We start from the raw sequence: 27,098 nt of genomic DNA on the forward strand, positions 1-27,098 counted from the left end.
ACCATCATCATTGTCATCATTATCATCATCATCATCATCATCATCACCATCATCATCATCATCATTATCATCATCATCATCATGACTATGTTAGTGCTTACTGCATGCCAGGTACTATTCTGACCACTTCATATATATATTAACTCATTTAATCCTCATAACCATCCTGTGAGGTAGCTACTGGTGTGTGCCCAGTTTACAAATCAGGTAATGGGGGCACAAAGATGATATGTAGTGTGTTCAAGATCACACAGAGAACAAATCCATCCTTTTCAGCTTGTTTATAGAGCCCTTCCATGAATGTCCTCCGCCTCCCCTCTGCTCCAATCACAAGAGCCTTTCTCTTGTTTCTTGACACTCCATTGTCTTTCCAATTTCCCTGCCTTTGTGTCTGCTGTTCCCTCTGCTTGGAATGTTGTTAACCCTTGGTTTACTTGTTTACTTGGTTAATTCTTACCCCTCCCCAACCTGCAACACTGTCCAGACTCCATTCCCAAGCCATTGTCTCTGGGAGGACTCCAAACTCTCCAGGCAGAGTTGATCACTTCCAGCTCTGTGGTCACACCTGCCCTGTCACAGGGCAGTCTCTGCTCTACTACACAACAGATTCTGCTTATATTCTGTGTCCTGTACAGGGTAATGAGATCCATAAAATCAGAAAGCACCTCTCCTTTGTTTCTGTTACTTAGCATTTATCAGGGGCCTGTTGTACAGTAGGTGATGAAAAATGTTTGTTGAAGGAGGCAATTAACCAGACACTCCATGAGGTCAGGGACCACATCTTTCTTCTGTGCTGTGAACCCAGCCTCTAGCATAAACACATAGGAAGCTCTCAGTTGATATTTGAATGGAAAAATTAACTGAATCATCATGGTTTTGTGAAATTCAACCAAGCAGAATTTCCTATTTTTCATTTCCTCATTTGTAGGCCTGGAACCTTTACCTGCTGGCCGGGCTTGATGGGTGACAGCGTGATGCCCTGGGTGTTGATCACAGGCAGGATCTGGTTCCCAATGACAGTGGCGATGATCTGGCCCTGGGCATTTGTTAGGAGCTGTGGGGTGATTGGCTGCACTTGCAGGCCCTGAGTGCTGCTTGCTGCTTGGCTCGATGGCCCCGGATTAGGCATCAGTGGAATGGTCCCAATAATCTGCAAGAGACAGGCCCAAAAGATGAGGAGCTGGCTCCGTGCAGGGTCTGCGCATGCAACTAAAGGCCATGTAGTGCCTGGTCTCTGTAGGATGCTGCTTGGGAGCCGACTTAGGATCTGCAAGGGGGCGTGGTGGAAGAAAGTGGCAGGAGCAGGTATCTAAAGAGATCAGTACACATGAACTGATTCATGAGACGGAAGGGACAAACATCTTATTTAAAAATAAAATCAAGCATTTGTTCAGGCATAAACATGCGGTTTTAGCCAGGGCAGAACTGACATCCGCTTTTTCTCAGAACCAGAAGGAGGATGGGCTTCTTACAGCACTCAAGGCCCTCTTCCACCTGGGGAACTGTATCCCTTCTGACCCCCCATCCCCGGGGGCTGCACATTTCCGGAACTCAAGGGGATCCTCTGACATTCTTTCATCTGCCTCCTTCCCTCCACAGACATCCAGCTCCTCTCCCAAGGTCCGGGGAGAGGCTCCCTGATACCCCCAGCAGGATTAGGGGCCTCACACATGCTGGTGCTCACAGTGGTGGAGAGCCTGGGCTCTGGAGACAGAGTGGCAGGATTCCATTCCCAGCTGTGCCACTTACTGGCTGTGGCGCATTTGTCAAGGGATCTAAGCTTTGCAAAGGCTTGAGAGAAATGAGATTTTAAACGAATGTTTGAAACTCTTAAAATAGAGGTGAAATGACTATGAGGACTGAAATCAGAAAGCAAGTGCCTTTTAAATGATGTCTTTCAAAGCCAGGGCCTAAAGGTGAGGGGCTTGGGGCTTCTGTGGCAGGTGGCAGGGGAGGCTCTTCTCTGCATTCAGTGGCTTCTGGCTTCAGCCAGGGACCCTGGGGACTGACTGCAGGAGGGGCCTGGCCAGATCCAATCGCTGTGCCGAGGAGAAAGACACCATGAATAGAAACAGCAAATGGACAGACCAGCTGTTCATAGAATCTGGAAATAGAGACCATGTTATTAGGGACACAGTTAGTGAGAGATGTAATCTGTAAAAACCTAAAACATGATCTCTATTTCCAATTGTGGTGGTGTCTCCCGAGATGTGATGTGGCGCTGGCTGTGTGGATGCTTTTTCACTTCTGCACACATTAGGATTATGCAGCTCTTCTTTGCCAGTCTCCTTTAAGGCCTCTGGCTCCCAGAGGTGAAATACGGTGACCTGGCCTGAGGGCCACCAGGACATGGCAATAAGATCTCAGGAAGTGTTTTCACATGTATCATTCCTCTGCATTCTATATTATTACAATACCTCTGTGAAGTGATATTTGTCATTCCTCTGCTTACTAGACAAGACACAGGGGCACAGGGAGGCCAAGCAACTCAGCAGAGTTTCTTCACAGAGGCATTAGTGACAGTCTGGGGCTACGGTCCAGGTCTGGCTGACTCCAAGTGCTCACTTTTCCATCCTGGCCTGCAGCATCAGCAATGAGCACGTCCCATCAGTGTGGGCAAGGTCAGGAGGCGTCCACATCAATAGACCATAGCGCATAAGTACTTTATTGATGAGTGGTCTTGCATTAAACAGCCAAGATTCAAAGGCTGGCTCCTGTGACCCCACAGGCAAGGTAAGAGAGGCCTGGGAACAGGCCTCCCATCTTCAGCCCGTGTTGGATAACTTCCTTTTCCACAGATGCACAATCAAAACTCAGCCACCAACCTACCCACTCTGGCTTCTGCCCGTGTCTTAGGCTTTTGCAGCCTCACTTCATCCGATTGGCCTGAGCTGAAAGCCTGTGGAAGATGGACATGCCTACGGGGCAGGGTTATAGGTCCTGTTTGAGGCAGGGTGTCAGCGCGGTTAAGAGCCAGGCGGAGCAAGTAGCTTGAGAGAATGGTTCAGGGTGAGCACACCTCATGACAGTTACAGAACACACTGCGATGAAGAGAGAGGCGTTTTGCCCTGGGAAGATTGACACCTGTCTGTGCTTGCCTCTGCGGTAATGAAATACTCTGCCTGCTTTCTGGGTGGAAAGAAGAAGAAAGGCAAATGCAAACAAGTCATTAGCCTCTTCCTGAAGCACAACCTCACTCCCAACTGTGTGCTGCCACATTACTAAAACATGGTGCTGCCTATGCTCCTCCCCACCCTGTCCTCTCTTCTTTTCTAGGCCTGAGCATCACTTATCAAGGATAGGATAACTGTAGTGTCAGTGCTACAGGAATCTGTAATGGCCTGACTGTCGGTGCCTTTAACAAAGAGAGTCTGCCTTTGAGGTGGGGGTAGGGGGTCAGGAGCAATTCTAAAGTCAGGAAGCCTTTAGTGATGTTATGCATTTCTTATTTTTGTTATTTGTGTATTAGGGTCACCATCTCAACGAGTCAAAAACTTGGTGGTGCATTATGGGGAATTTCGTCATATTCCTGAATGTATCACAACCGGTTGGTTTTAATTTGCCTCCATTCATTGAAGGGTAAAGATGGTCACACACTGTGTCATCTAAATATTCTCTGATGTGCCTGTTTTGCCTAGGCTGGCTCTGATCCCTCTTAGCACAGCCACAGATCTAATCAGAGCTTCTACATGAACTTTGACTTCACAGAGGTCGTGAGAAGGGAACCAGGGGAGCTGAGATGGCAAAGGTCTGAGATTCTCTGTAGTCATAAGAAGTTGTCCATTTCACCTGTGGAAATCATATTTTAAATAAAGGCCTTTTGATATTCAAGGGAAGTATGTGCATCTACATATGTTTCAACTAAACCAGGAAATTAAAAAGGAAGTTTGACAAGGCTGTAAGGAAATCTCTTATTTGAGAGAAAACATAGAAAGAGGATGCTTTTGAAATGCTTGCAGTCCTAAAACTAGCTTTTGGAGTTTGACTTCCCAGAGCTCAGAAGCTAAAATTTACAGCTAGAAGTCCTGATGGAAGGATTTGCCACTGAGCACATGGGCAACTAGGCTATGACTCCTGTTCAAGCCACTCAATGTACAAGACAAATTTATGTTCTCCTGAAATGCTGAGGATTCCTACAGAGCAGCCTAATACCTGTAGGTCCTTCTCTCTATAAATACTGTGTCAGGTGCCATGAAGGATGCCAAGAAGATGCAGCTGGGGCAGGGGAGGGGTAAACAAGACAGGCACCTTGAATGCAGAGATTCCAAGGATCCTAGGGTGGAAATGATGAGCACCAAATGAGTAGCAAGAACTCTCGGAGAAAAAAATCTCTATACCCACGTGGTGCGCATGCAAAAGACTATTGGGAAGGAATGAGTTATTTCTGAGGAAGAAAGGTGGAGCTGGTTCAAGAGGCCTTCACAGATGAAATGGGTCTGGAGGTTAGGTGAGATTTGGGGAAGGCCGAGAAACCATTCCAAACAGGAACAGGAGATCAGCCTAAAGGTGAGAAACATGGGGGATAGGGAGTCGGATGCAAGAAAAGGTTGAGATGGGTTAGTCTGAGAGGGTCAAATTCCATCCAGCCAAGGGGTTCCAGTGAGGGAGTTTTGTTGGGAGTGTAGGGGAGTGCTGAAATGGAGCGATTCCATGTAAATGTCACTGTGTGAACAGAATGGACTAAAGTGGTGAGGGACTACAGATCTGGAAATCAGTTGTAGACCTAAGATGTTACTGTAGTGTCCAAGTGTGAATCAAAATGCCTCAATGACTCCTTGGCACAGGATTTGCTTGATTCACTAACCTCTGCTTCAATTCAAAAAGCATGGCCTACTCTATGCCTAGGTTGCAACATTAGAAAATTTTCAGTAAAGGCATTGTCCTGTCAATCCCATACCAAACTGCTCACACATTGTTTGCAGTGATGCTCTAGGTATTTGTCCCGATTCTCCATCAGTTATAATTCATCTCTGAAAAATTCTTTAACCAGGCCAAGGCCCATAGCAGTACTGTAATAATTGTGACCTAAGAGTTCTGACTTCTCTGAAATAGGACTTACTTGGTTGTTGCTGTGAATGTCTCTCTGTCTTTTTCCTTAAATGAGTAAAAAGCATAAATCACAGAAGAGGAATAAAGCTCATATTGTAAGAGCAACTAAAAAAAAAATCATTCAATGACTACTAGTGTTTGCCAGCACATATATTTAAAAGATCCCCATTTCTCTAAGAACTTGAGTGGCTTACACCCATATGTGACTATCAATTCAGCAGCTATTACAACTTAAGCCATAATGAAGATTAGTTTGCAATTGTAGCAAACCCTGGCAATTCAGGGCTCTGGAGCCCCTTCGGGTCATGAGGTTATCATTATACTGCCCTTATGCGCCTCAGTCTAGTTGAGGTAGTCAAAAGAGATGAATCCTGACTGATGGGTAAAGGGCTCTGAATGTATTCACTGCTGATGGGTGCATGTCATCAGCAGCACTCTGAGGGTTGTGTCACAGAAGCCCAGGGCATTCAGACAAGTCATCTGATAGCCCACATGTTGTTATAGCCGATGATAGGCTGTTAAACTCTGTTATGGAGAATGTGATTGCAGATGTCAAATTGACAAGCAATTTTGTTGCCCATATATGTAAGAAAGGGAGACCCATTAATAGTGTAAATCGGTGACTTCCTCAGGTCTTTCAATCCATCAGCAGAGACAATTCTTTCCCAAATATTTGTGCAATCTTCGCACGTTTTGGTCGAGAGATTTTTGTTAACACAATCATCATTTTGTCCATTCTTGAACAAAGAGCTTATAGCATTTGAGAACCAGGGAGATGGTGGTGAGTGATCTCCAAACAGAAACAGCCAATCACCTTCTCCTTTTTCTCTGGTCTGGCCACAAGTATTCTCTCTCTTCCTCCAAGTCATGATTTTTATCTTCCTTATATCATAAATTCATTCTAGGCTCATTGTATCCTGAAAGTTAAGGATAAACTCTCTTAGAATTATTTTGGCAACTCTGATTAGGATATTGGTTCTAGAAAGATAGGAGAATACTATCATTTCTCAAACAAAATGTGTTTTTCCAAGATGCAAACTAGTGTCTTCTTGCATTTGGCTATGTCTAAGACAGGGAACAGGAGAAGCATCAATATATAGAGAAGCTTTAGTAGAGAATCTGAATCAGAGAATGTAAATGCATAAAGACAAGCAGATGAAAGCATTTAATCAGAGGAAGACACTAGCCCAAGAGCAAATGGGCTTAATCTTGCAGGAAATGCCAATCCTCTGGCCATGGCTTTCTGGAGCTCTGGAGGTTCCAGGGTTTGGGGAGAAACAGTTTATTCATTGTCATGACTAATTGATTGACAATATCTGGAATGGGTATGGGGACAGGAATGGCAATGTGTTCCAGGATGGTATCACTACAGCCCAGGATATGAGACAAATTACCTTAGACCAACATACAAGAAATGGATGACATGTATGTGTTTGATGAGCAACTGTGAGAAAGGATTTTTGAAGGTTTATACTTTAATGCTTTTATTAGTGGTACCAATAGGTACTCTACCCCTGGGAGTACCCACCTCCTTGTTGTTTTTCACTGTCAGTTAGAATTAGAATCCTTGCTTTGTGCTCTATTGTTTGGTTCAACTTTAGGAACACACTCACAGGCAAGAGTAAAGAACTGGAGGTATCAGGATCTTTAAAATGGCACTTTCTGTCACACTATGAGAGGAATAATTCACATGAAAACTGACGTTATTTAAACAGCAATAACAACATTAAAAACAATCCTCTTCCCTAAAGGCTTCTTAAAAGACAGCATGAGGGGAAATGCCAGATATAGGTGATGGAGAGGAAGGCAGCAAATCACAGTGCCATGTGTGTACCTATGCAACAATCTTGCATGTTCTTCACATGTACCCCAAAACCTAAAATGCAATTAAAAAAAAAAAGAAAATCTGTGTCTTCCTCACTTCCAGAGATGGAGGATAGGGAGTTTTCTCCTTACCTGAAGGATAATGGAAGTGGCTGAATAAATATTGTGCTCTCAAATTTGGGGGAAATATTATTGAGGAATGAAAAGGTGAGAGGCTATGGATTTTGAGCTGAGGAAGGAGGAGAAAGAAAAAGGGAGGGTGAAAGAGAGGGAAATAAAAGAAGAAGAGGAAGGAAGTGAAGATGGAGGGAGAGAGAAAGAGAGTGAGAAGGATCACTGCCTACCATTGGTACTAGCTACTCTCCCGTGACAGCAGGAGCAAGGATGTGTGAGTGTTTCTCTGGGCTCAGTATCATGGGTCTGAACCATTTAAAATCCTGTCCCAGAGAACTCCTTGGGGAATGGGTACTGGGACAACAACCAGAGAGGCCTTTGAAGAGTAGATCTGGAGGAAACCAAACTCTGAGCAGGAAGTGGGCAGCTGGAAGGAAACACGGTGCCCATAACAATGTGCCACTGAAAGGTCCCAGCTGGACCTCAAAAGAACTCATGAAGGTGCCCCCAAGAGTTGTCCTGAAGCTGGGCGTGATGGCTCACGCCTGTAATCCCAGCACTTTGGGAGGCCGACGCGGGTGGATCACGAGGTCAGGAGATCGAGACCATCCTGGTCAACATGGTGAAACCCCGTCTCTACTAAAAATACAAAACATTAGCTGGGCATGGTGGCGCGTGCCTGTAATCCCAGCTACCCAGGAGGCTGAGGCAGGAGAATTGCCTGAACCCAGGAGGCGGAGGTTGCAGTGAGCCGAGATGGCGCCATTGCACTCCAGCCTGGGTAACTAGAGCGAACTCCGTCTCAAAAAAAAAAAAAAAAAAAAAAAAAGAGTTGTCCTGAGCCATTGGCTGGTCCAGAGAGCAGGAAGCCTTCTGCCAATCTCATCTGCTCCTCTCTCCTTTCCTCACCTCAACCTGACTGGTTGAGGGCATCACTAGCATGCTGGAGCAGGATGGGAACCATTCCAACAGGGACAGCAAGAGGGGCCAGCTACCGTTTCCCACAGCAGCAAGCAGCAAGAAGGAGGCCCCCGATGGGGCTGCTAATGGCATTTTAAGTTAGAGTGGCAGTTGGGACTGTTGTCAGGGAACCGGGCATCTTATTTGCAATTTAAAGTGACCATACAAGATTGTGTTACCTGAGATGCCAAGAGAAGTCAAGAAGCAAGAAGCGGCTGAGTTTTTGTTCAGGGGCAGAGGAAGGAACAGCACCACTGAGAAGGCTGAAAGGGACTCTCAAATATTAAGGTCAGTAACACTCAGAAAAGACTTTCTGTGAATCATAATGAACATCAGGACTTTGTCAACTAAGAATGCTTGAAAAACAGAGAAGAAAAGAAAGCAAGAAGGAGACAAGGGAAAAGAGAAAAGAGAGAATTTAAGAGGCCAGCAGAGGTAGAGCATTTTAAATTGTAAGCAGAATATATTTTTCCCATAAACTGTGAATCTGGTTTATTTCTGAGAGGTAGTGGCTGCTATTTATAATACTGTTGTTGAAATTTCAGCTGACTTAAATATGTGTATTATTCGAATGCATTAGTTGTGTAGTTGTTGAAGAAGAAGAACTCTATTGTGTCTCTCCGTGTTATCCAATTACAAATGAGGCAGAGAGAAGGGATCCTGTTAGATTTTAATGACGTAAGACAGTATGAATAATGTCAATTCCAAAGGTGCTTTACAGGAATAATTTGCATATAGAGTGTGGCCTGAACCCTAGTTACGCAGCCCATTAGCAGCAAACCTCGTGGAAGAAAGTCTACATCTCAGGGAACTGACAGGTCCCCCAGGTAGGAGTCAACTCAATGGATACAATGACCATCCTTATTGGACTTGAGTATTTCTCAGACCCTTTGGCAAAATGAAGTTAGCAGCCTTGGCCCCATTCTGAATGGTTGGCGTTCCTACTACAGTAATACGACAACTGAAACTGGCACACTCCACACTTTGGAGGTTGGTGTTGTGTTTTTGTTTTTGTGTGTGTATGAGTGCTTGTTTTTTCATAAATTTTTAATTTTAATATGCAGTATAATATCTGGGCTTACATATTTTACTATAATTGTGATATTTGCTATTTTCTCTTTTATCTGGGTTCCCACTTGAGCTTTCAGAAGCATTGGTAGAAAAAGGATTTGATCCTGAATATAATCAAAGGGGTAAATTAAATTTACACATGATTTTATTACATTGACATGAGAATTAAATGAGGCTTCATTGTAACCACCTATTGTGGTCTATTCCTGGAGTGGTTGGTTGGCAGCAATTGGTGTCCAGGAAATGTATCCTTTTTCTGAACACAGCATAGGTACCTGCCATGAACACAAGTTTTAAAATTATATAGGAATTATATATCTGCATAATGAAAAGCATACTGGAAAGCTCTGGATTATTTAAGGCTAATTGATTTCTCTGTGGTACTTTTTTCCTTCTACTCTGAATATGTTTTACTCAACTAGAAAGTAGGACGATGAAAACAGGAGATGGTGCAAAATGTTATCTCCAGCTATTGTCAAAGTTCAGTTGGGCATCACTACAGACTGATTATTTTATTTTTTTTGAGACGGAGTTTCGCTCTTGTTACCCAGGCTGGAGTGCAATGGCGCAATCTCGGCTCACCGCAACCTCTGCCTCCTGGGTTCAGGCAATTCTCCTGCCTCAGCCTCCTGAGTAGCTGGGATTACAGGCATGCGCCACCATGCCCAGCTAATGTTTTGTATTTTTAGTAGAGACGGGGTTTCACCATGTTGACCAGGATGGTCTCGATCTCTTGACCTCGTGATCCACCCGCCTCGGCCTCCCAAAGTGCTGGGATTACAAGCTTGAGCCACCACGCCCAGCGTCAGACTGATTATTTATATTTCCTCAAACTTCACATGTTGAAACCTCAAGTCCAATGTGATGGTATCTCAAGGTGAGGCCTTTGGAAAGTGATTAGGTCAAATGGGATAAGTGTCCATATAAAAGAGACCCCTGGACTCTTCCACTGGGTAAGGACACAGGAAGAAGACAGCTGTCTGTGACCAGGAAGCAGGTCCTCACTGGACACTGCATCTGCTGGCACTGTGATCTTGGATTTCTCTACCTCTAGAACTATGAAAAATATATTTCTGCTTTTTATAAGCCATTCAGTCTACCATACTCTGTTAGAGCAGCCAGAACAGACAAAGGAAGGCATGATGTTGGAATCAACATTGACTATCCTCCTCTGTGACTAAAGGGAAATACTTAGGAATACACGGTAGTTCTCCTAGAAAGGGCCAGATAAGCAAGATGCTCAGCACTATATGCAATTCTGTTTGGGCAAAGTTATTTATAACAAGGGCACATGCAATATCACATAAAAGTGAATGCCTTCAGACCACTGTGGCCTTGGTTTCCATTTGCAGCATCTTACATTATTTATTCTTTTTTCCCTCACTTTATTTATTTGAATATTACTTATTTAGTGGGAGGAAATGAAAATATTTGTAAACATGATCTAATGCTTCAATTTCCAATTCTTCTTAGTAGTTTTACATTTTGGTTATATTTGTCCACTAGAAAGTTTAAGAATGTTCCAGATACCAGAAAACAAAGACAATTTTTTATGGATAAACTGGAAACATTTCATTTTGCAATTCTGTCCTTTTTTCCACAGTGACTACAAATTAAACTATGAGTTCTTTTCATTTTCTTGGTAGCTGCCAACACTGTCAAATTGCTAAAACAATTTTCCCCCTTAAAAGAGAAGCACAACTGTGGTGAAGCCATCATTTTACAGAAAGACCAACTTTGTGAGCCTTTGTATGGCTTTGCCTAAAACTTTAAGTTTTAATACCAGCAAAAATACCTAGAATTTGCCAAAGTATTTCTGCTGATGCCTGTTGATGCCAGATTAAGTGACTAAATCAGATTAAAGTTATTTATTGCTTGGGAGAACACCTGTTAGTTTCACTCAGCTTTGGTCCTTAGAAGCTTTAGTGAAGATTCCTAAATAAAACCCTGGACCTATGAACTGTTCATTTTTCTTCCCAGGTGAGAAAAAAAGAGCTACAGCAGTGGTAGCAAACAAACAAACAAACAAACAAACAAAAGCAAAATCCTAAATTGGACCAGCGATCTCCAATATTCCAAGTTTTTTTGAGCAATAGGAATTGGTGAAGAAAATGTTTGGCAATTGCTTAAGAAAATACTATACATATTTAGCATCCCTTAGCGCTGTGTTTATACTCAGTGAGCACATACAGACTGTAAAGCTGAATTTAAATTAGGATAAACAACAAAACAAGACTCTAAGAAAAAAAGAGGGTGGGAACGAAGCCATGCCAAGTGCCATTAAAGATGCATCTGTTTATCACCACCCAGTTTCGTGAGTCCAAGATGATTCATATGCTTTTTGTGAAGAGAATATCCATTGTTGTGGCAAAATTAAATGTATTTTGATACTTGCATGCAATATTTATCTAACTATTCAATCAGAAAAAAGTTGTCCTCATCACTCAAACATATATTACTTTTTCAATTTCCTGTTAGTAATTTTTTTTTTTTTTTTAATGTTGTTTAGGGTGAGACCACAGAATTTCTCATTTCTCACAACAAAGATCATAACTCATTAGAATTATGCTGATGAGTTTTTCTCATAAAATTGCATACCCATTTTCATAGGTGACCAATCTGCAGCCTTATCCCTAATGATCAGGCAGTTTCTGATAGACGTATGCAAAGAGGGCTGGATATATTCTTCCAATTGTTTTTTCTCATAGTTTTCTGATTCCTACTTTAAATGTCCTTCAAAAAAAGAGTATTTGAAAGGCACTTCAAATTTGGTCCTGGTGAAATATGATTTATTATTGCTAATAAACCAATCAATAAGTGTAATGATTCTCTGACCTGTTTTAAACTCAATAATTTATAATTTATGCTGATAGCATGAATTTTGGCTTTTTAATTTCAGAAGTTATTTTTAAAGTACAGCCTTGTCAGGAACATGTCTCACAGCCTTGCCAGATGATATCATTTTCAGACTAGCCATATATATTATTAAGTAATGGAAAAGCTGGAATAATGATACTTACATCAAAGAACCATTGAGATATTTAGCTACAAAATCATTAACTTAATCCATAATTCAGAATTAAAAAACGAATCTACTTAACTTTGCTAAAAAAATTGGAGCATTTTTAGCAGTGTTTGTAGTATCATATTTGGTTTCCGAGAAGGGTAAATTTTTAGTACTTTCTGATTCATCTAGGTTCTGGATTTCAGGAACCAGCCTAGATGTGCAGAACCACAGATATTATCCCCACTTCTACTGCCTTTTTTCCAAGTGAGCCTACAAGGGCAGGAACTTTACTTTTTCAAATATTTAGAAATGTGTGTGATTTGATAGTCTCAGAAATCAAAATGAATTCTCAGAGTCTGGAGTAGCACACTATGTCACTTCCTTTTGTGTTCATTTAAGGAACTTGTGTATCATCTTTTAAACACAAACATTCTTTCTCTCAATAATGTTACCCTTTATATTAAAAATCCTAAATGGTTCTTTTACAACTCAATAATACTGAGAAGATCCTCATATTAAAAAGGCTTCTATTTTAAACACGCAAGAAAATCTTCAAATTCCATGTGAATTTAAAACAGATTTTTGGTTTTGTCCATGTTATTTATCTCTTCCTTTTAGTTTTCTATGATAGCTTGTTGACATTACTTACAGATTTACTGAAGGCAGATGGGAATGTTTTCATTCTGGACCATCAGAGGAAATCAACAGTTGTTAAATAAGCTTAGCAGGTAATATCTCTGTGGCCCTGCCCTTTGAGAGGCAAGCTAGACATCCCCTAGCCTGCTGCTGCTGCTAATCTAAAGAAAACAAGATTGTCCAGCTTACCCAGTCACTAATGGTGTGGGCAGCTGACTCAAAATCATCAAACTGGTCTTTGCCTGCTGGCAGGACCATGGGTTTCAAGACAGATGTGACTGCCAAGGATTTAACATCCTTTGTTACTTTTACTTTTTACAACAACCCCAAAATGTTAGTTGTTAAAACAATTGAAGTAAGTTAACCAAATAAACAATTGCCAATTTCATCAGACATAGTAATGCTGGATGACCCATTTAAAAGAATTTCCACATAAAACTTCGATATATTAAACAGATTCTGCTTTAGGCCAGGCCCGGTGGCTCACTCCTGTAACCGCAGCGCTTTGAGAGGCTAAGGTGGGCAGATCACTTGAGGTCAGGAGTTCAAGACCAACAAGGTGAAACCCCATCTTTACTAAAAAATACAAAAATTAGCAGGGTGTGATGGCATATGCCTGTATTCCCAGCTATTCAGGAGGCTGAGGCAGGAGAATTGCTTTAACCCAAGAGGCAGAGAGGTTGCAGTGAGCTGAGATATTGCACCACTGCCTTCCAGCCTGGGCGACAGAGCGAGACTCGGTCCCAAATAACAAACAAAAAACCCAAACACACTCTATTTTAGATCAGCTACCCTAAGTGGGTTATATATATGCATGAGGAGAGCACTATATTTATGAAATGACTACTATATGGCGGGCACTGTATTAGGCACTTATACATGTTATGCTGAAAGCAGCTTTGCTTCAGAGGAAAGCTGGGCTTTAAAGCAGCCAGATGTGGGCTCAAATCCAGGCTCTATCATTTACTGTATTGCTCTGGAAATCTGGTTAACTTTTCTTTCTTTCTTTTCTTTACTTTTCTTTCTTTCTTTTTTTTTTTTTTTTTTTGAGGCAGAGACTCGCTGTGTTGCCCAGGCTGGAGCACAGTGGTGTGATCTTGGCTCACTGTAACCTCTGCCTCCCAGTTTCAAGCAATTCTCTTGCCTCACCCTCTCAGGTATCTGGGACTACAGGCACTCACCACCACACCTGGCTAATTTTTGTGTTTTTAGTATAGACGGGGTTTCAGCATGTTGGCCAGGCTGGTCCCGAACTCCTGACCTCAAGTGATCTGCCCACCTCGGCCTCCTAAAGTCCTGGGATTACAGGCATGAGCCACCATGCCTGACCTGGTTAACCTTTCTGAGCCTTCAGATCCTCAGCTGTAAATTAGAGATAACAGTGCAAAATCATTGTGAGAATGAAATGATAAACTTATGAAAAAAATACCTATTGAATAGCATATTAACACATAGGAAATACTCCATTCAGCCTACAGATTTTGTTACTTTATTTATGGTCTTTATGTGGTAGGTGCCATTCTAGCCACTTGGTTCTAGCTGCAGTGAACAAAACAAAAATGTTTTAAATTATTATTACAGCACAGTGGTTAAAAACAATCTCTATTAGACATAACTGAGTTTGTTATGTCCAGTCATTTCTAGTTGGGTGATATTGGAAGATTCTTAATCTATACAATGGGAATAAACCATATTGTGTGTGGTGGTAAAGATGAAGTAATGTATCAAGTGCTTGGCACATAAATAGCTGCTTGGCACATAAATAGTGCTCAATTAATGGCAGCAATGTATTAAGTTATTATTGCTATCAATACTAATCCTCCTAACAAACTTGAGAGAAATACATTGGTGTCGTTTCATGGAAGAGATGACTGTAGCTGAGGAAGATTACATGTCTTGTCAGGGGGTGCAGAGCTGCTTGGAGATGAAGTCAGGATTCAGATTTGTCTGAATTTGAAAGTCCATGTTATTTATCCTTGGCCACCTTTCATGTGAGTACATGGACATTTGCACTGTCCGCCTCTGTTACTCTAAGGAGACTGATTTATTGTGAGTGTCTAATCTAGGGAGTATGCAACTTTTTTTTCTTGTTTGTTTATCTGTGTGTTGTTTAATAGCATTTACTTATACATATAAAGCTGCATCACATCTTGGCTTCACTGTAGTATTCTGAACTCTCCATCTGATGACATCTTCTCAGGATCTATTTATGTTAGTTATACAAGTAGAAAAGCTTAGTTGATGAGAAAAATGGCAATTTGAAGCAATGGCTAATGCACTAAATTCAATTAGGCCATTCAGAGGCCTACATTTGAACTTAATCTGGCTCCTCTCACTGTTGAGAGTTGTGATTTTTCCATTCCTACCTACCTCTGAGTTATTTCTCATTTCTTTCTTATTGGCTCTGTGAGGTGATGACATCTTTGAGTATTCATCATATCAATAACTCACAGGCCAACAAGAAAGTTGGGTGCATTATTTGGCATATGGTGTGGGTAAATGGTACACTGAATGTTTATTTGAAAGTTGAATGTTTCTCACATGTGAATTTAATGTTTTCTCCTCTCTGATAATCCTCTTCTTAACTATAGAAATAGCTTGTAGATGGAGCTGATGTTGTTTTAGGATGCTACGTCAAAATTCAGCACTTCCTCCTTTTCTTGTCCCCACTCCCTCTACTCAAATTAAGTTTAATTTTCATTCTATAGTTGGAAAAGCTGAGATATAAATAGCTTCTACTCTCATTTTTATTACATACTAAAAAGGAGCAATCATCAACAGCCCATTGTATGGTCTTACTGATAATGGAATAGGTTAGGATTGTTATCAAATAAATAATGTATTTCCTCAATTATAGTATCCCCTGCAATGATAACATTTCAATGATCTTCTTCTTCTTTTTTTCTCACATTTTTAACATTTTTGAAATTAGGCTACCTCTAACAATTGATACATTTGTTTAATGTGATAGTATTTTCTTTCCTCTCCTCTAAAACTCAGTGGTATGACTTTAAGTGCAATTTAAAGTCAGTGGTGTCTTAGACTCAAAATACAGCACTTGATATTTCTCTTTTTCTTTGGAAGGACTTATCTCATTCTGGGTGGATCTAGAAATGCACGGGGTCTTACCACATTATGAGCTCAATCAATGGGGCTGCATGGGACAACAATCTTCAGCTGCAATCTTTAGCCCAAGAGAAGATTCACTGGGATAGGGTTTTCTATTGAGCTCCGAAAGGCTCCTTTAATGAGTGCCCATACCAAGCCTTCACCATGCATTTCTTTCCTCATTACTAGGTTGCCTCACTGGAAGGCAGGAGACCTATGGACACCTTAAGGCAATTTTCTCTGGCAAGAAGTGAAGATCTGATACAGACTTCTGAAGAATGTCTCATTGCTTTAGAAAATTTCCTGACACTACCTGTCCAGTTCCTTTGATAAGCAAAAATAATCATAGTTAAGAATACCAGTTAAAACACCCTGTATTTATTCTGTAAGGTTTATATTTCTGTAGTTTTCAAAGTGTGTGTGTGTACACCTTCAAGAGAACTCTGTGAGTTTGACAGAGCAAGAATTACAATTCCCATTTGCTGATGGAGAAATGAAGGTTCTAGAGTGTGTGAAGTTTCTATGGAACATCCAGGAAATGAACCAGCTTTGAACCTGAGAAAAGCGGGGTGATATGGAAAGATGGGAATAGACTTTGAACTCAAATCTCAGTTCTACCACTTCCAAAAGATGTTATTCCAGGGAGTCACTTAACTCTTGATATCTCAAGAGTTTGCTCCTTTGCACAGCTGGGATAATAAAGTCGAATCTGTTAGGATTATAGATGATACCAGCCCCAGGGTGAAGGCTCAATGCATGGGAAATACTATTTTCACTTTTCTTTTCTAGAAGTCACTTGGCCTGAAGGAGTATTCAGCTGAAGCCCAGCACTCCTCTAAGAATGAAGCCAAGTTAAAGAGCTCTGCACCACCCAGTAATAACCGAAGTGAACATTAGTTATAGTATTTTGCCATTAGGGGGCACTAACTGGAATGTAAACTATGCTCATGAAAGAAAGATTGAAGATGTCAGACTATCTCTGAGGGAGCTGTTTGCAAATGGCATCTTGTTACTTAGTACTTGTTTAGATTTATAGCTGCTGTTTAGGTTGCTTCATTAGTTAACTGGTCCTTTCCTATCTAGACAGAAAGGATGTGCCAACAATCTTGATTCAGGAGACTCCACAAGAAAACGTTTCCCAATTCCCAGGAAAATGAAATACTCATGAATAAAAATGTAAAAGATAGGCCAGGAGCCTGTGGCTCACGCCTGCACTTTGGGAGGCCGAGGTAGGTGGATGACCTGAGGTCGGGAGTTCGAGACCTGCCTGGCCAACATGGCAAAACCTCATTTCTACTACAAATACAAAAATTAGCTGGGCGTGGTGGCGCGCACCTGTAATCCCAGCTACTCGGGAAGCTGAGGCAGGATCGCTTGAACCCAGGAGGCGGAGGTTGCAGTGAGCCGAGATTGGGCCATTGCACTCCAGCCTGGGCAAGAAGAGCAAGACTCCGTCTCAAAATAAATAATAAATAAAGAAACAAAACACTGCAGAAGCCAGAGGGGGACAAAGTGACAGCACACCAGTTCTGCTTTAGGTGGGAGAGATCTTGGCCCTCGGTGGCTCAATCTTCAGGGAGAATCCCGAAAACTAGATTTCTCACTGTACATTCCTGCACACCTCTTTTATTGCACATGGCAGCTTGCTCTGCTGAGTTCTGCTAGGGAAGGAGTGTAGGAAGAAAGAGTTCAGAGAGGGCTTTACTTTCAGTTCTTTAAGTTGAGCCTAAAGCAATTAAGTCTTTCATTTCAGAAATGGGGTGGGAAGGGTGGAGGGCGGGGCGACCTTGGGCAGGGCCCTCACCGAGGTCGTAAGGAAGCACAGCCCTGCGCTTCAGCTGGGGCGCCGACATCTCGCGTGTCCGCAGCTGGGCCGCCCCGCAGCGAAGCCTCCCGCCAAGGCCGCCACCCGCGGAGTCCCTGCGCCTCGGGGCTCTACAGCGCCGTTTACCATCAAGAGGGTCCCAGGCCTCAGGACGGCGAGAACACTCCCGCCCTTCACTCCACAGCCGCCCCTCCACTCCCCCTGTGCACGGGCACTGCAGAAGAGCCCCTTCAGCGAACGCCCCGGATCGCCCCACGTCCATTTGCCCTGGGTTTACAGATTACCAGTCCCTGGGACTTTGGGGGAACAGGTGGAGACCCCTTATTTCTGCAAACGTGTTATGTAGGTGTGTGCCCTACAGCACAGAAATCACCGCGAAGCCCCCGTTGCGAAGCAAACCCCCCTTGGAAGGGGGTTCTTTTCTGATTTAAATCACTATTCCGCATTTTTAAAAACGTGGATAGGAGTGCGTGTGAATGGCTTCCTGCAGCATTTTTTGAAGTGGGCTCTGCCAACGTGAATGCTAGGAAGTGCTGGGTTGGGAAACGGGGTTAAGAAAGTTAAAGGGGTTGCTGGGGTGAAGCTCGGTGGGGCAGCACTGCCGCGTGGCTCCGCCCGCTGTTGGGTCCCACGCGAGACGGCGCTGCCCGGCTCCTGGGACCAGGGGACCCTCGTTTGTGGAGCATCTTGAGGGGCTCGTTATTTTCTCGAAGCGCACACTTAGGGAAACACTGCATTAATGCAACTGCTTCTCCTGAAATGAGGAAATAAAGCTCTCAACTGGGCTCAAAGGGGAAATTTGGTATGTTAGTAGAAAGATTGAAGTTGTTTATTGTTTTATCTTTATAATTCAGATGGAGTTAGTGTAAAATTCCTATAACGTTACTAATCCCATGAACGTATATATTTCCCAGTTTCAAGAAAGAGCTATTTTAAGAAATGTTATTCAATTTAAAAAAATGCTACTTGAAGTATAGTTCACACGATGTGATTTAATTTTTACATCTTTTAAAATAAAACTTCCTATAATGACATTGCAAATGAGAAAATAAAAGCTTTTTTAAGATTGTTTTTTGGTTTATAAAAGATGGCCAAAACCATTAGTTAAGCAATGTGATATGTATAGATTGCTCTGTTCATATTTGTGAGAAAACATACAGACACCAATTCTGAATTTTCAACAAAACATGTTTCCTATTTATGCAAAATGTATAAACAATATATTCTACTGCCTTTTTTGTATTTAAAAATGGTATTATTCTGTACATGTTTATTTTGTATCTTGCTCCTCCAATAAACAATTTGAAGCGAAAATGCAGAACTCGCATAGAAAGGATTAATTTTATTATGGCTTGGGATATGGGAGAAGAGGGTGTTAAATGGTTTCAGCAGTGTCTGTCATGTTTTTTTCTTTTTTTTAAATTTATTTTTATTTTTTAGTAATTAATTTTTGTGTGTGGCTGCTCCCTGCCACTCCTACCCTTCTGTTTCTTTTAACAAAAAGCAAAAAATAAAATAAAATAAAATAAAATAAAATAAAATAAAATAAAAAATAAATAAATAAAGAAACAAGCTAATATGGAAAAAGCTAATATGATGTAGGTGGTTAAATAAGAGTGCCTTTTGTATTGTTTTGCAAAAATTTTCTATACATATAACATGTTTCATTGTTTAAAATGAAATCAAGTAATATATGTGAATCTCCCTAAACTCCTGATCAACTGGCTTTGGCAGGATATATCTAATGCACCTAATTTATTTAGTCACATGGTCAGAATTACACACTATTTCTTTTCCACAGGGTTTGAAAATAATTTTACGAATGTGTACAGCTATGGCTTTGTTAGTTCTTCTAACAAACCTAGTAAAACCTAGAGAGGAACTCAACACTCATTGAATAAATTCGTTTTTTTTCAATCCTTTGGGTGAGATTTGCATTTACTACAACTTAATCTTCATTTATTTTGCAGTGGTTTGCTTTAAAAGATTTCCATGTATTTAAATGATGGGCTACTTTAGCAACCCCCAGTTCAGGGTCAATTGCTGGTTTTTCATCCTAAAAGAATAGCATTGGTTTATTAAACGCTTATGACATACATCAGGCACTGTGCCAAGCACTTTTTCTTCTTTTACCATATTTAATCTCACAACAAATATATGTGAGAAGCCTATTATTCCTGTTTTACTGATGAGGAAACAGAGGCCCAGAAAAAGTTTTATAACTTATCCAAAGTCCACACAACTAAGAAATGACAGTGTTTGGGTTCCAACCAAAGCCCATGTTCTTAGCTACTCCCTGGCTCTTTGGAGATGTTATTTATCTTATTACAACTCAGAGCAACATCCCCATCTGAACGTCATGTTGCTTCAATTCTAAGATATGTGTTTTTAACCAGGTTGGAAAGTGATGACATTGTTATGGCCTTCCAGCTGTGTAGATCCATGACGCTGGTGGTGCTCCTGCCTCTCCATCTACTCCTCTCCAGCCCAGAGCTTATGAATAGAGTTGAGTCACAATCAAAGGTTTTGTGCAATCAAGGGCATATCCTCATATCCTCTAAGTTATAATGCATGGGCTGCTGTTAGAATCATTTGATTGCTTTTCTTTCATCATGACCTTGTGGTCATTTTAGGAGGCAGTGCCTCTCTTACACTGCTCCAGCAAATCCTTCCAAATCTCACCAAATCAACTCTGCTCAGCTGTTATACAATAGTATGTGCATTCTTGAGTAACTTGACTAGGTAAATCTCTTGACATTCCTTTCCTTTTTTTTTTTGAGACAGAGTTTCACTCTTGTTGCCCAGGCTGGAGTGCAATGGTGCGATCTTGGCTCACCACATCTCTGCCTCCCAAGTTCAAGCTATTCTCCTGCCTCAGCCTCCCGAGTTGCTGGAATTACAGGTATGTGCCACCACGTCCAACTAATTTTGTATTTTTAGTAGAGACAGGGTTTTACCATGTTGGTCACGCTGGTCTCGAATGCCCAACCTTAGGTGATCTGCCCACCTCGGCCTCCCAAAGTGCTGGGATTAAAGGCATGAGCCACTGTGCCCTGCCTTTCCTTCTTTTTAATACATTGAAATAGTAATGTTTACTTGATTTTTCCCCTTGATTGGCTTTTTAAAGACCAACATCTTTGACTTTACTTGCTGCCACTTAAGAAAATTTCGCAGTGGTCCAAGATTTAATTTCATCAGGAAACATTCTGAGCTTCAGTTAAAATGTAGAGAATGCTTTCTTTAGCCCCAGGATAAAATAAAATTTCATTTGCTTTTACTTTTCTGCAATAATGCCAATAAGGAGATATTGCCAGGGGCACCAGAGAAGCCAATTCTACAGCTGAACAAGTCGATGGTAAATCTACTTGCCAAATCTTGAACATACCCACTGAATAAGTGTTAGGAGCACGTATGTATGCTCACGCTTTCCCTCCTCCCTACTGAACTATCCAAGATAAGGGTAAGATTTCCCTAAAATAACTTAATGTCCTACTACTAAGATTTTCACATTCTCAAACTCCTCACACTACACAGACTGCAGCATGGGTTTTTGTGCACAGTTATGAACTGAAAACATATACCATCTCGATTAAAATAGATAGCATTTACTGGGTGATAGTATTATTGACTGATGATTATATGCCTGATGCCATCCTAAGCACTTTAATCCTAGGACCTGGTGTTGTTATTATCTCCATTTTTCCGATGAAGAAATTGAAGCACAGAATAAGGAAATTGCCCAGTCTCACAGCTGGTGGATGGCAGTCTGGCTCCAGAACCCTTTCTTTTTGCCTGTTCACTGTGCTGCCTCTTGCTGCATGTCCAGATCAAATATAGGTTTCTAGAAAATATGAGGCAAAATTTTTAACAACGACGATGATGATAATTATGCAACCACTTGTTGAGACTGCCTGTGTACTCAGGCACTGTGGTAGGCTTTTCCCACACATTATCTCATTTAATGTTTACAACCTAGGAGCTTAGATTTTATTACCCTTACTTTATAATTAGCACAACTGAGGTTCAGAGAGCTCAAGTAATTTGCCCAAGGTCACAGAGCCAGTTACGGGCCAGCCTGAAATTCAGACAAGTCCACAGCTAGCACCCATTCCATTGTCCACCTGCCACACTTGCATGATTTCCAGATCCAGTAAACAGAGAACTAGAATGCTTTTCTCAGCAATGCCATAGTCATGATCAATTTCACGACTACTAATTTCAGGAGGACATATGCTACCTTCCCACTTCAGAATGAAGTTGGGTATGATAAAACTTTAGACCCTTTAACATCTCTGGTAAGATATGTACTTTATGATTTTATTTATTTATTTTGGAGACAGGGTCTCACTGTCACCCAGGCTGGACTGCAGTGGCACAATCTTGGCTCACTGCAACCTCTGCCTCCCAAGTAGCTGGGACTACAGGTCCCTGCCACCAGCCCCAGCTAATTTTTTGTATCTTTTGTAGAGACAAGGTTTCGCCATGTTGTCTAGGCTGGTCTTGAACCCCTGGACTGGAGCGATCAGCCTGCCTTGGCTTCCCACAGAGCTGGGATTACAGGCATGAGCCACCATGACTGGCCTCTAATCTGACTTTAGAATGTAGTATTTCTGTTTAAATTTGGAACTCTATTGAATAGTGTCTGTTCTTTGAATTAATGGCACATGAATTGGTGCAGTTAGAAAGTTATAAGAATAACTAAAGCGTTTCCTCCATGTTTGCTCATAATAACTACTGGTTGGGGAAAAAAAAGAACAAGAAAAAAATTCTTCAATATATGGAGACTTCCTATCTCTTTAAGTTTACTGATATCCAGTTAATAGAAACACAGTCAGATGCCAAGATAGGGAAGCAAAACTGCCAAGTCCCAGGTAGGGGGATTTCTTTCTGCTGAGATTTGAGGGCCAAGAGCCTGAAGGAAGATTCTGGCATGTCTCCCCATGTGGAGTTGGCATCTGCCCAGCTGAGGAGGCAGCCTTAAGACTGCTTGCACTGCAAATGTGCACCAGTGGCATAGGCTGTGGGCCCTGTGAGACAGGGTATGTCTCATGGCTGCCTCATATAGGTTCTATTTAAACGTCTGGAAACCATCATTCTCAGCAAACTGACACAAGAACAGAAAAGCAAACACCACATGTTCTCACTCATAGGTGGGTGATGAACAACGAGAACACCTGGACACAGGGAGGGGAGCATCACACACTGGGGTTCGTTGTGGGGGGTGCTGGGGAGGGACAGTGGGAGGGAGCGTGGGGAGGGATAATGTGGGGAGAAATGTCAGGTATGGGTAATGGGGGGATGGAGGCAGCAAAACACATTGCCATGAATGTAGCAATGCAACAATCTTACATGATCTGCACATGTACCCCAGAAGCTAAAGTACAATTAAAAAAGAAAGAAAGAAAGAAAGAAGCTGTGACTTTAGGTAGGTTAAGTCATGGTTCCAAGATAAAAAAACTAGAAAGAGGTGGAGCCTAAACCCAATCCCAGGTGGTTCTGAATCCAAAGTCTTAACTACTGGCCAATCTTGCCTTTTGTTTTCGGGTAGCCAAAAGAATCTAGCAGGAGGGGAACAAGGATCAGAATATTTCTGATAATAGGACTCCCATCTCACCCCATCCCTTCTGAACAGACCTAACTTCACGAAACTCTCAGTAGAGTAAAACATGCTTTTCACACTTAGGTTTAGATTTTAATGTGATTACTCCTGGATGAACTTCCAAATGTAAACAATAGTTGATGTAAAGATCTCAGATGAAAGAATCTTTAAATATATTCAGAGTTTTTCTCTGTATCTTTTCTGGGAAAAGTGCTATGGAGATTTTTAAGGAATTGAATATGGGTTGGTGGAGTAATCCTATTTTAAATGGCATTTTGAGCAAGGCTAATTTTAAGAATCTGGTTCCAATGTATTGCTACCTTTTATGCCACATTAACATAAACCAAAGGAATATGCACAAACACGCAAAACCAAAAAAGCATAACTTTTGCCTCGTTTGGTGTAATTTGACCACAAGCTGTTCACCCCACTTCACAGGCTCACAAAAGTATCTCTGTGCCAACAGATGCAGGACATGCACCTTTTCCTGGGATGATAACCATGTTTATATTCTTAACATCAGGGAAAAAAAAACAACAACCAAAAAGCCCAACCATATTGCTACATGAATATGGTCAATTATCCGCTGGAAGTTTGAGTATTTTAACTCTTGAACTCTTTCAGCACTACATGGAAGACATGACCCCATGGAGCACATATGTTAAAACTTAGACAGGATTTCATGAGTGGGCATTATTGATTTCTCTGTGAATGTAATTTTTTTTTCCACTTTAGGAGGTTTGTGTACCACAGCAAATAAACGATCATACCACAGTTTCTAAAATAAGATACTTTAAAGTTAACTCTTATTCAATGTATGCACAATACCAACCAATCTTCTATCTGGAAGATCATTTTCTAATGGAAACTTATGGGCTGGGAGAGCTATCCCTGGGGTTTGGCAAAGGCCCATAAAGAAAAGGTGGTAACTCTAGCCCCTGAGAATATCTAATTGGCAAAGCATTCAGCCTTTAAATCATCAGAAGAATAAATTCCTAATAATTCCTTCTATATAATGAATTTTTTGCATCACAAATGTTCAAGTGGTGGAGCATAGCAGTGTATTTTACTTCTATGTAGGAACAGAAAAATCAGAGGAAATACCTGTCAGTGGATATGGTTTCTTGAACTCCTAAAATTTACATCTCAAGGGCCAACTGCCTGGCAAGAGTGAGGCAGTGTGTCCTATTTCTGGGCACAGTTCTAGGAAGCGGTGACCTGATGTGAGTATGAGTTATAGATATTAAAACCAACTTTTCCTTCACACCAATACCCCGTCCTTCCAGAAATCTTAATAGGCTTTTGAGAGCCTCCATTTAAAGCCAGCTGCATAAAATGATCCTTTGATGAAAAGGGATTGGAACAAGGGTTAAAGCAGACATTGAAAGGTTACTGTAGAGGGCACAGTGTTCATACAACCCTCCTTTAATATGTGTGGTGTGCACCTGTGATAAGATGATTCATTACATGGGGCCTCTCTTTGACAAGCTCCATCGTTCAGCCCTCGGGGTTCTGACGGGACAATCCTGCACCCGCCCAGGAAATCAAACAAGGTCAGCTTTTTTTCCTGGGACGTAGACGGAGACGATTTAGCTTATAATGCATCTTTGTTTACTCTTTATGTAAAATAAAAACAGGGTTCAAGACATCAAAATTCCTGCTCTCCACAGAGCAGGCCAAGCAGGGAGTATGTGAACACACTGCTGGCAAATAAATAAGGCTGGGGGAAGAAAAGCTTTGTGAGAATACTAGCTCCTTCTCCCTTTGATTTCAGGATCCTAAACAGTCACACTAGATCCTAACCACTGAGTCAGGCCTTCGGATGGAAGGCTCCCCTGAGATCATCAGCTTCACTTTGTTTGCTTCCTATGCGGCTTTGGGGTTTATTGGGTCATCTGAAGCTCTGCCAGTTTCTTGGTGATACGTGGGCACGTTAGCAGTGTAAGGGGACAGACCCTCTCTCCTGATGTGAGGAAGGTTTACTGCCCCTGACATACTGAAGTAAATCAACAAGCATGCCAGAGGCTGTTGGGCTTCTGTGGGAATTGGCAGGAGGCCTAGGACCATGGGGCTGACTTGCAAGTGGCTTCATTCTAACGCACCCCTTTGCTTTGTTGCTTTTATAAGACCTCTTCATCGCCTTCCCATACATTCAGACATTGGCTTTGTTAAGACTAATTTAGGTATCTCACAGCAATTAGGGAAGGAAATGGATCAGTTTCCCTCCTTATCCAAGTTTTTCTTTAAGTGAAAAGTAAAAAAAAGCAAAACTGACATTTTGTTTTTAAGATATAACTTTTTTTTTTTTTTTTTTTTTTAAAGAATGCCCCTGTAATGAAAAGTAACTTCTTCATATAAGGTCATAACATGAGTCATAGCATAGAGATAAAAACAAAATAAAACTTTGACAATCTAGAGGTAGGAAAAAAAACAAACAAACCTTGCTTCTAAAATATAGAAACACCTCCCAACCCTTCTCCTATTCTTGACATTGCTAGTAAACATTATTTATTTGCCTCGAATAGATGCGGTTACATATCACTGTCATGCAAAAGAAATTCATTTCCTTTCCGAGTTCAATCTGCCATAAAAATGCACTCTTGTTCCCATCTCCCACTCACCTGTCCTTGTGCATTAGTAACTAGTTGACCTGTGACCCCCTGAAGACTGGAGAGAGCATTGCCAAAGGCCTGTGAGCTTGCTATGGAGCTCATGGCTGCTGCAGCCGCGGCAGCCTGACTTGCTAGTGGATTATTAACCAGCTGCAAAGAGAGAAAAGATCACCGTGAAAACCACCGAGAGGCACAGGCACAGCACACGGACACAACATTGACTTGGGGGAGGTAGTTCTCGCCTCAATTCACTCATGCATAGGGCCTGGAACCCACCGAAGGGGTGTGGCGAACATTCCTCCTGGAAGCTCTGGGGTTAGGGGGATGATGGAAATGAGGCTGGAAGGAAAATCTTGGGCAGCTTAACGGAGTCTGGGTTTAGGGCTTGCCCAGGAGGGAATGAGCTTGAACTTCAGGGGTAAGGTGGGCTGTTAGGGTCTTCCCGGGTGGAGAAATGATTTCGGAGAAGTCCTCTAGATTAAATAAAACTCTGAGGAAATGCCTACTTTTCCTGAGGTAACCAGACAGAATAGAGGAGTAAAACAGGATGGGGATTGGGGAAAGAGAGGAATAGATTTTTAGGATTTCTGCGAATGAATTCATCATTTCCATTTGTTAATTACAGTTTGTTTCCGGGACATTGGGTGAGGCAGGTGATCCACCTCACTTTCTTGATTGAGAGGAGAAGGAAACCAAAGGCAGTAGAAATGGAAATCTACGGCTTCCGTGCTCCAGAGGGTGAGTCCAGGGCTGGGACATTTTTGGGGCTTTACCCTACCCATAGGATTCAAGGCCAATGAGAAAGGTTGTTTGATGAATGGTCAGATTGACAGCTGCTTGCTGTTGTAGCTGTTATACGGTCTTTCCTCTGCCTCTTTCCTGGGACAAGATTGAAACTAGGAGGAAGAAAGAGAGAGGGGGAGAGAGACCTGCCAGGGAGGAGGTTATGGCTGCCAAAATTTGTTTTTCCGTGGAGACCAATTCAATATTCTCCTTCCTGCCAATTTTCCACGTCACAGGTTTTCAGGCCTTCTGACCATGAGGCAGAAGTGTGGCTTGAACTAAAATCTGCATTTAGGTTAATGACTAGATATAAATTCAAGAAACATTTAAACTATTTTCACAGTATTGGTTTTGATACATGAATTTCATTTGTATTTATTCTAGAGTATTATTTTTTCCCCATATAGTTCCTCTCAAGTACAACAATTGTTGTGTTGAAAATAATGCATTTTCCATCACCAGTTCCCACATCCATGAAATTCCTGCATTTTTCCCCCCAGAAACCTGCCA

General features: G+C 41.7%; 1 protein-coding gene across 6 annotated transcripts in view; it reads right to left on the reverse strand.

Annotated features, from left to right (window-relative positions):
• POU6F2 (POU class 6 homeobox 2) overlaps positions 1 to 27,098 on the reverse strand; it is a 476,985-nt gene that overhangs the window by 31,258 nt on the left and 418,629 nt on the right. For 5 of the 6 annotated variants that reach the window (XM_074379792.1, XM_010341328.3, XM_010341327.3 and 2 more), the window contains 2 exons: positions 25,815 to 25,955; positions 944 to 1,150 (listed from right to left, as the gene is read on the reverse strand). In XM_074379792.1, coding sequence (XP_074235893.1) covers positions 944 to 1,150; positions 25,815 to 25,955 — 348 coding nt within the window. The remainder of the gene's footprint in view (positions 1 to 943; positions 1,151 to 25,814; positions 25,956 to 27,098) is intronic. The other variant, XM_074379795.1, reaches the window with a different exon arrangement.

The sequence above is a fragment of the Saimiri boliviensis genome, chromosome 10 (assembly GCF_048565385.1).
Source record: "Saimiri boliviensis isolate mSaiBol1 chromosome 10, mSaiBol1.pri, whole genome shotgun sequence".
Lineage (NCBI taxonomy): Eukaryota > Metazoa > Chordata > Mammalia > Primates > Cebidae > Saimiri > Saimiri boliviensis.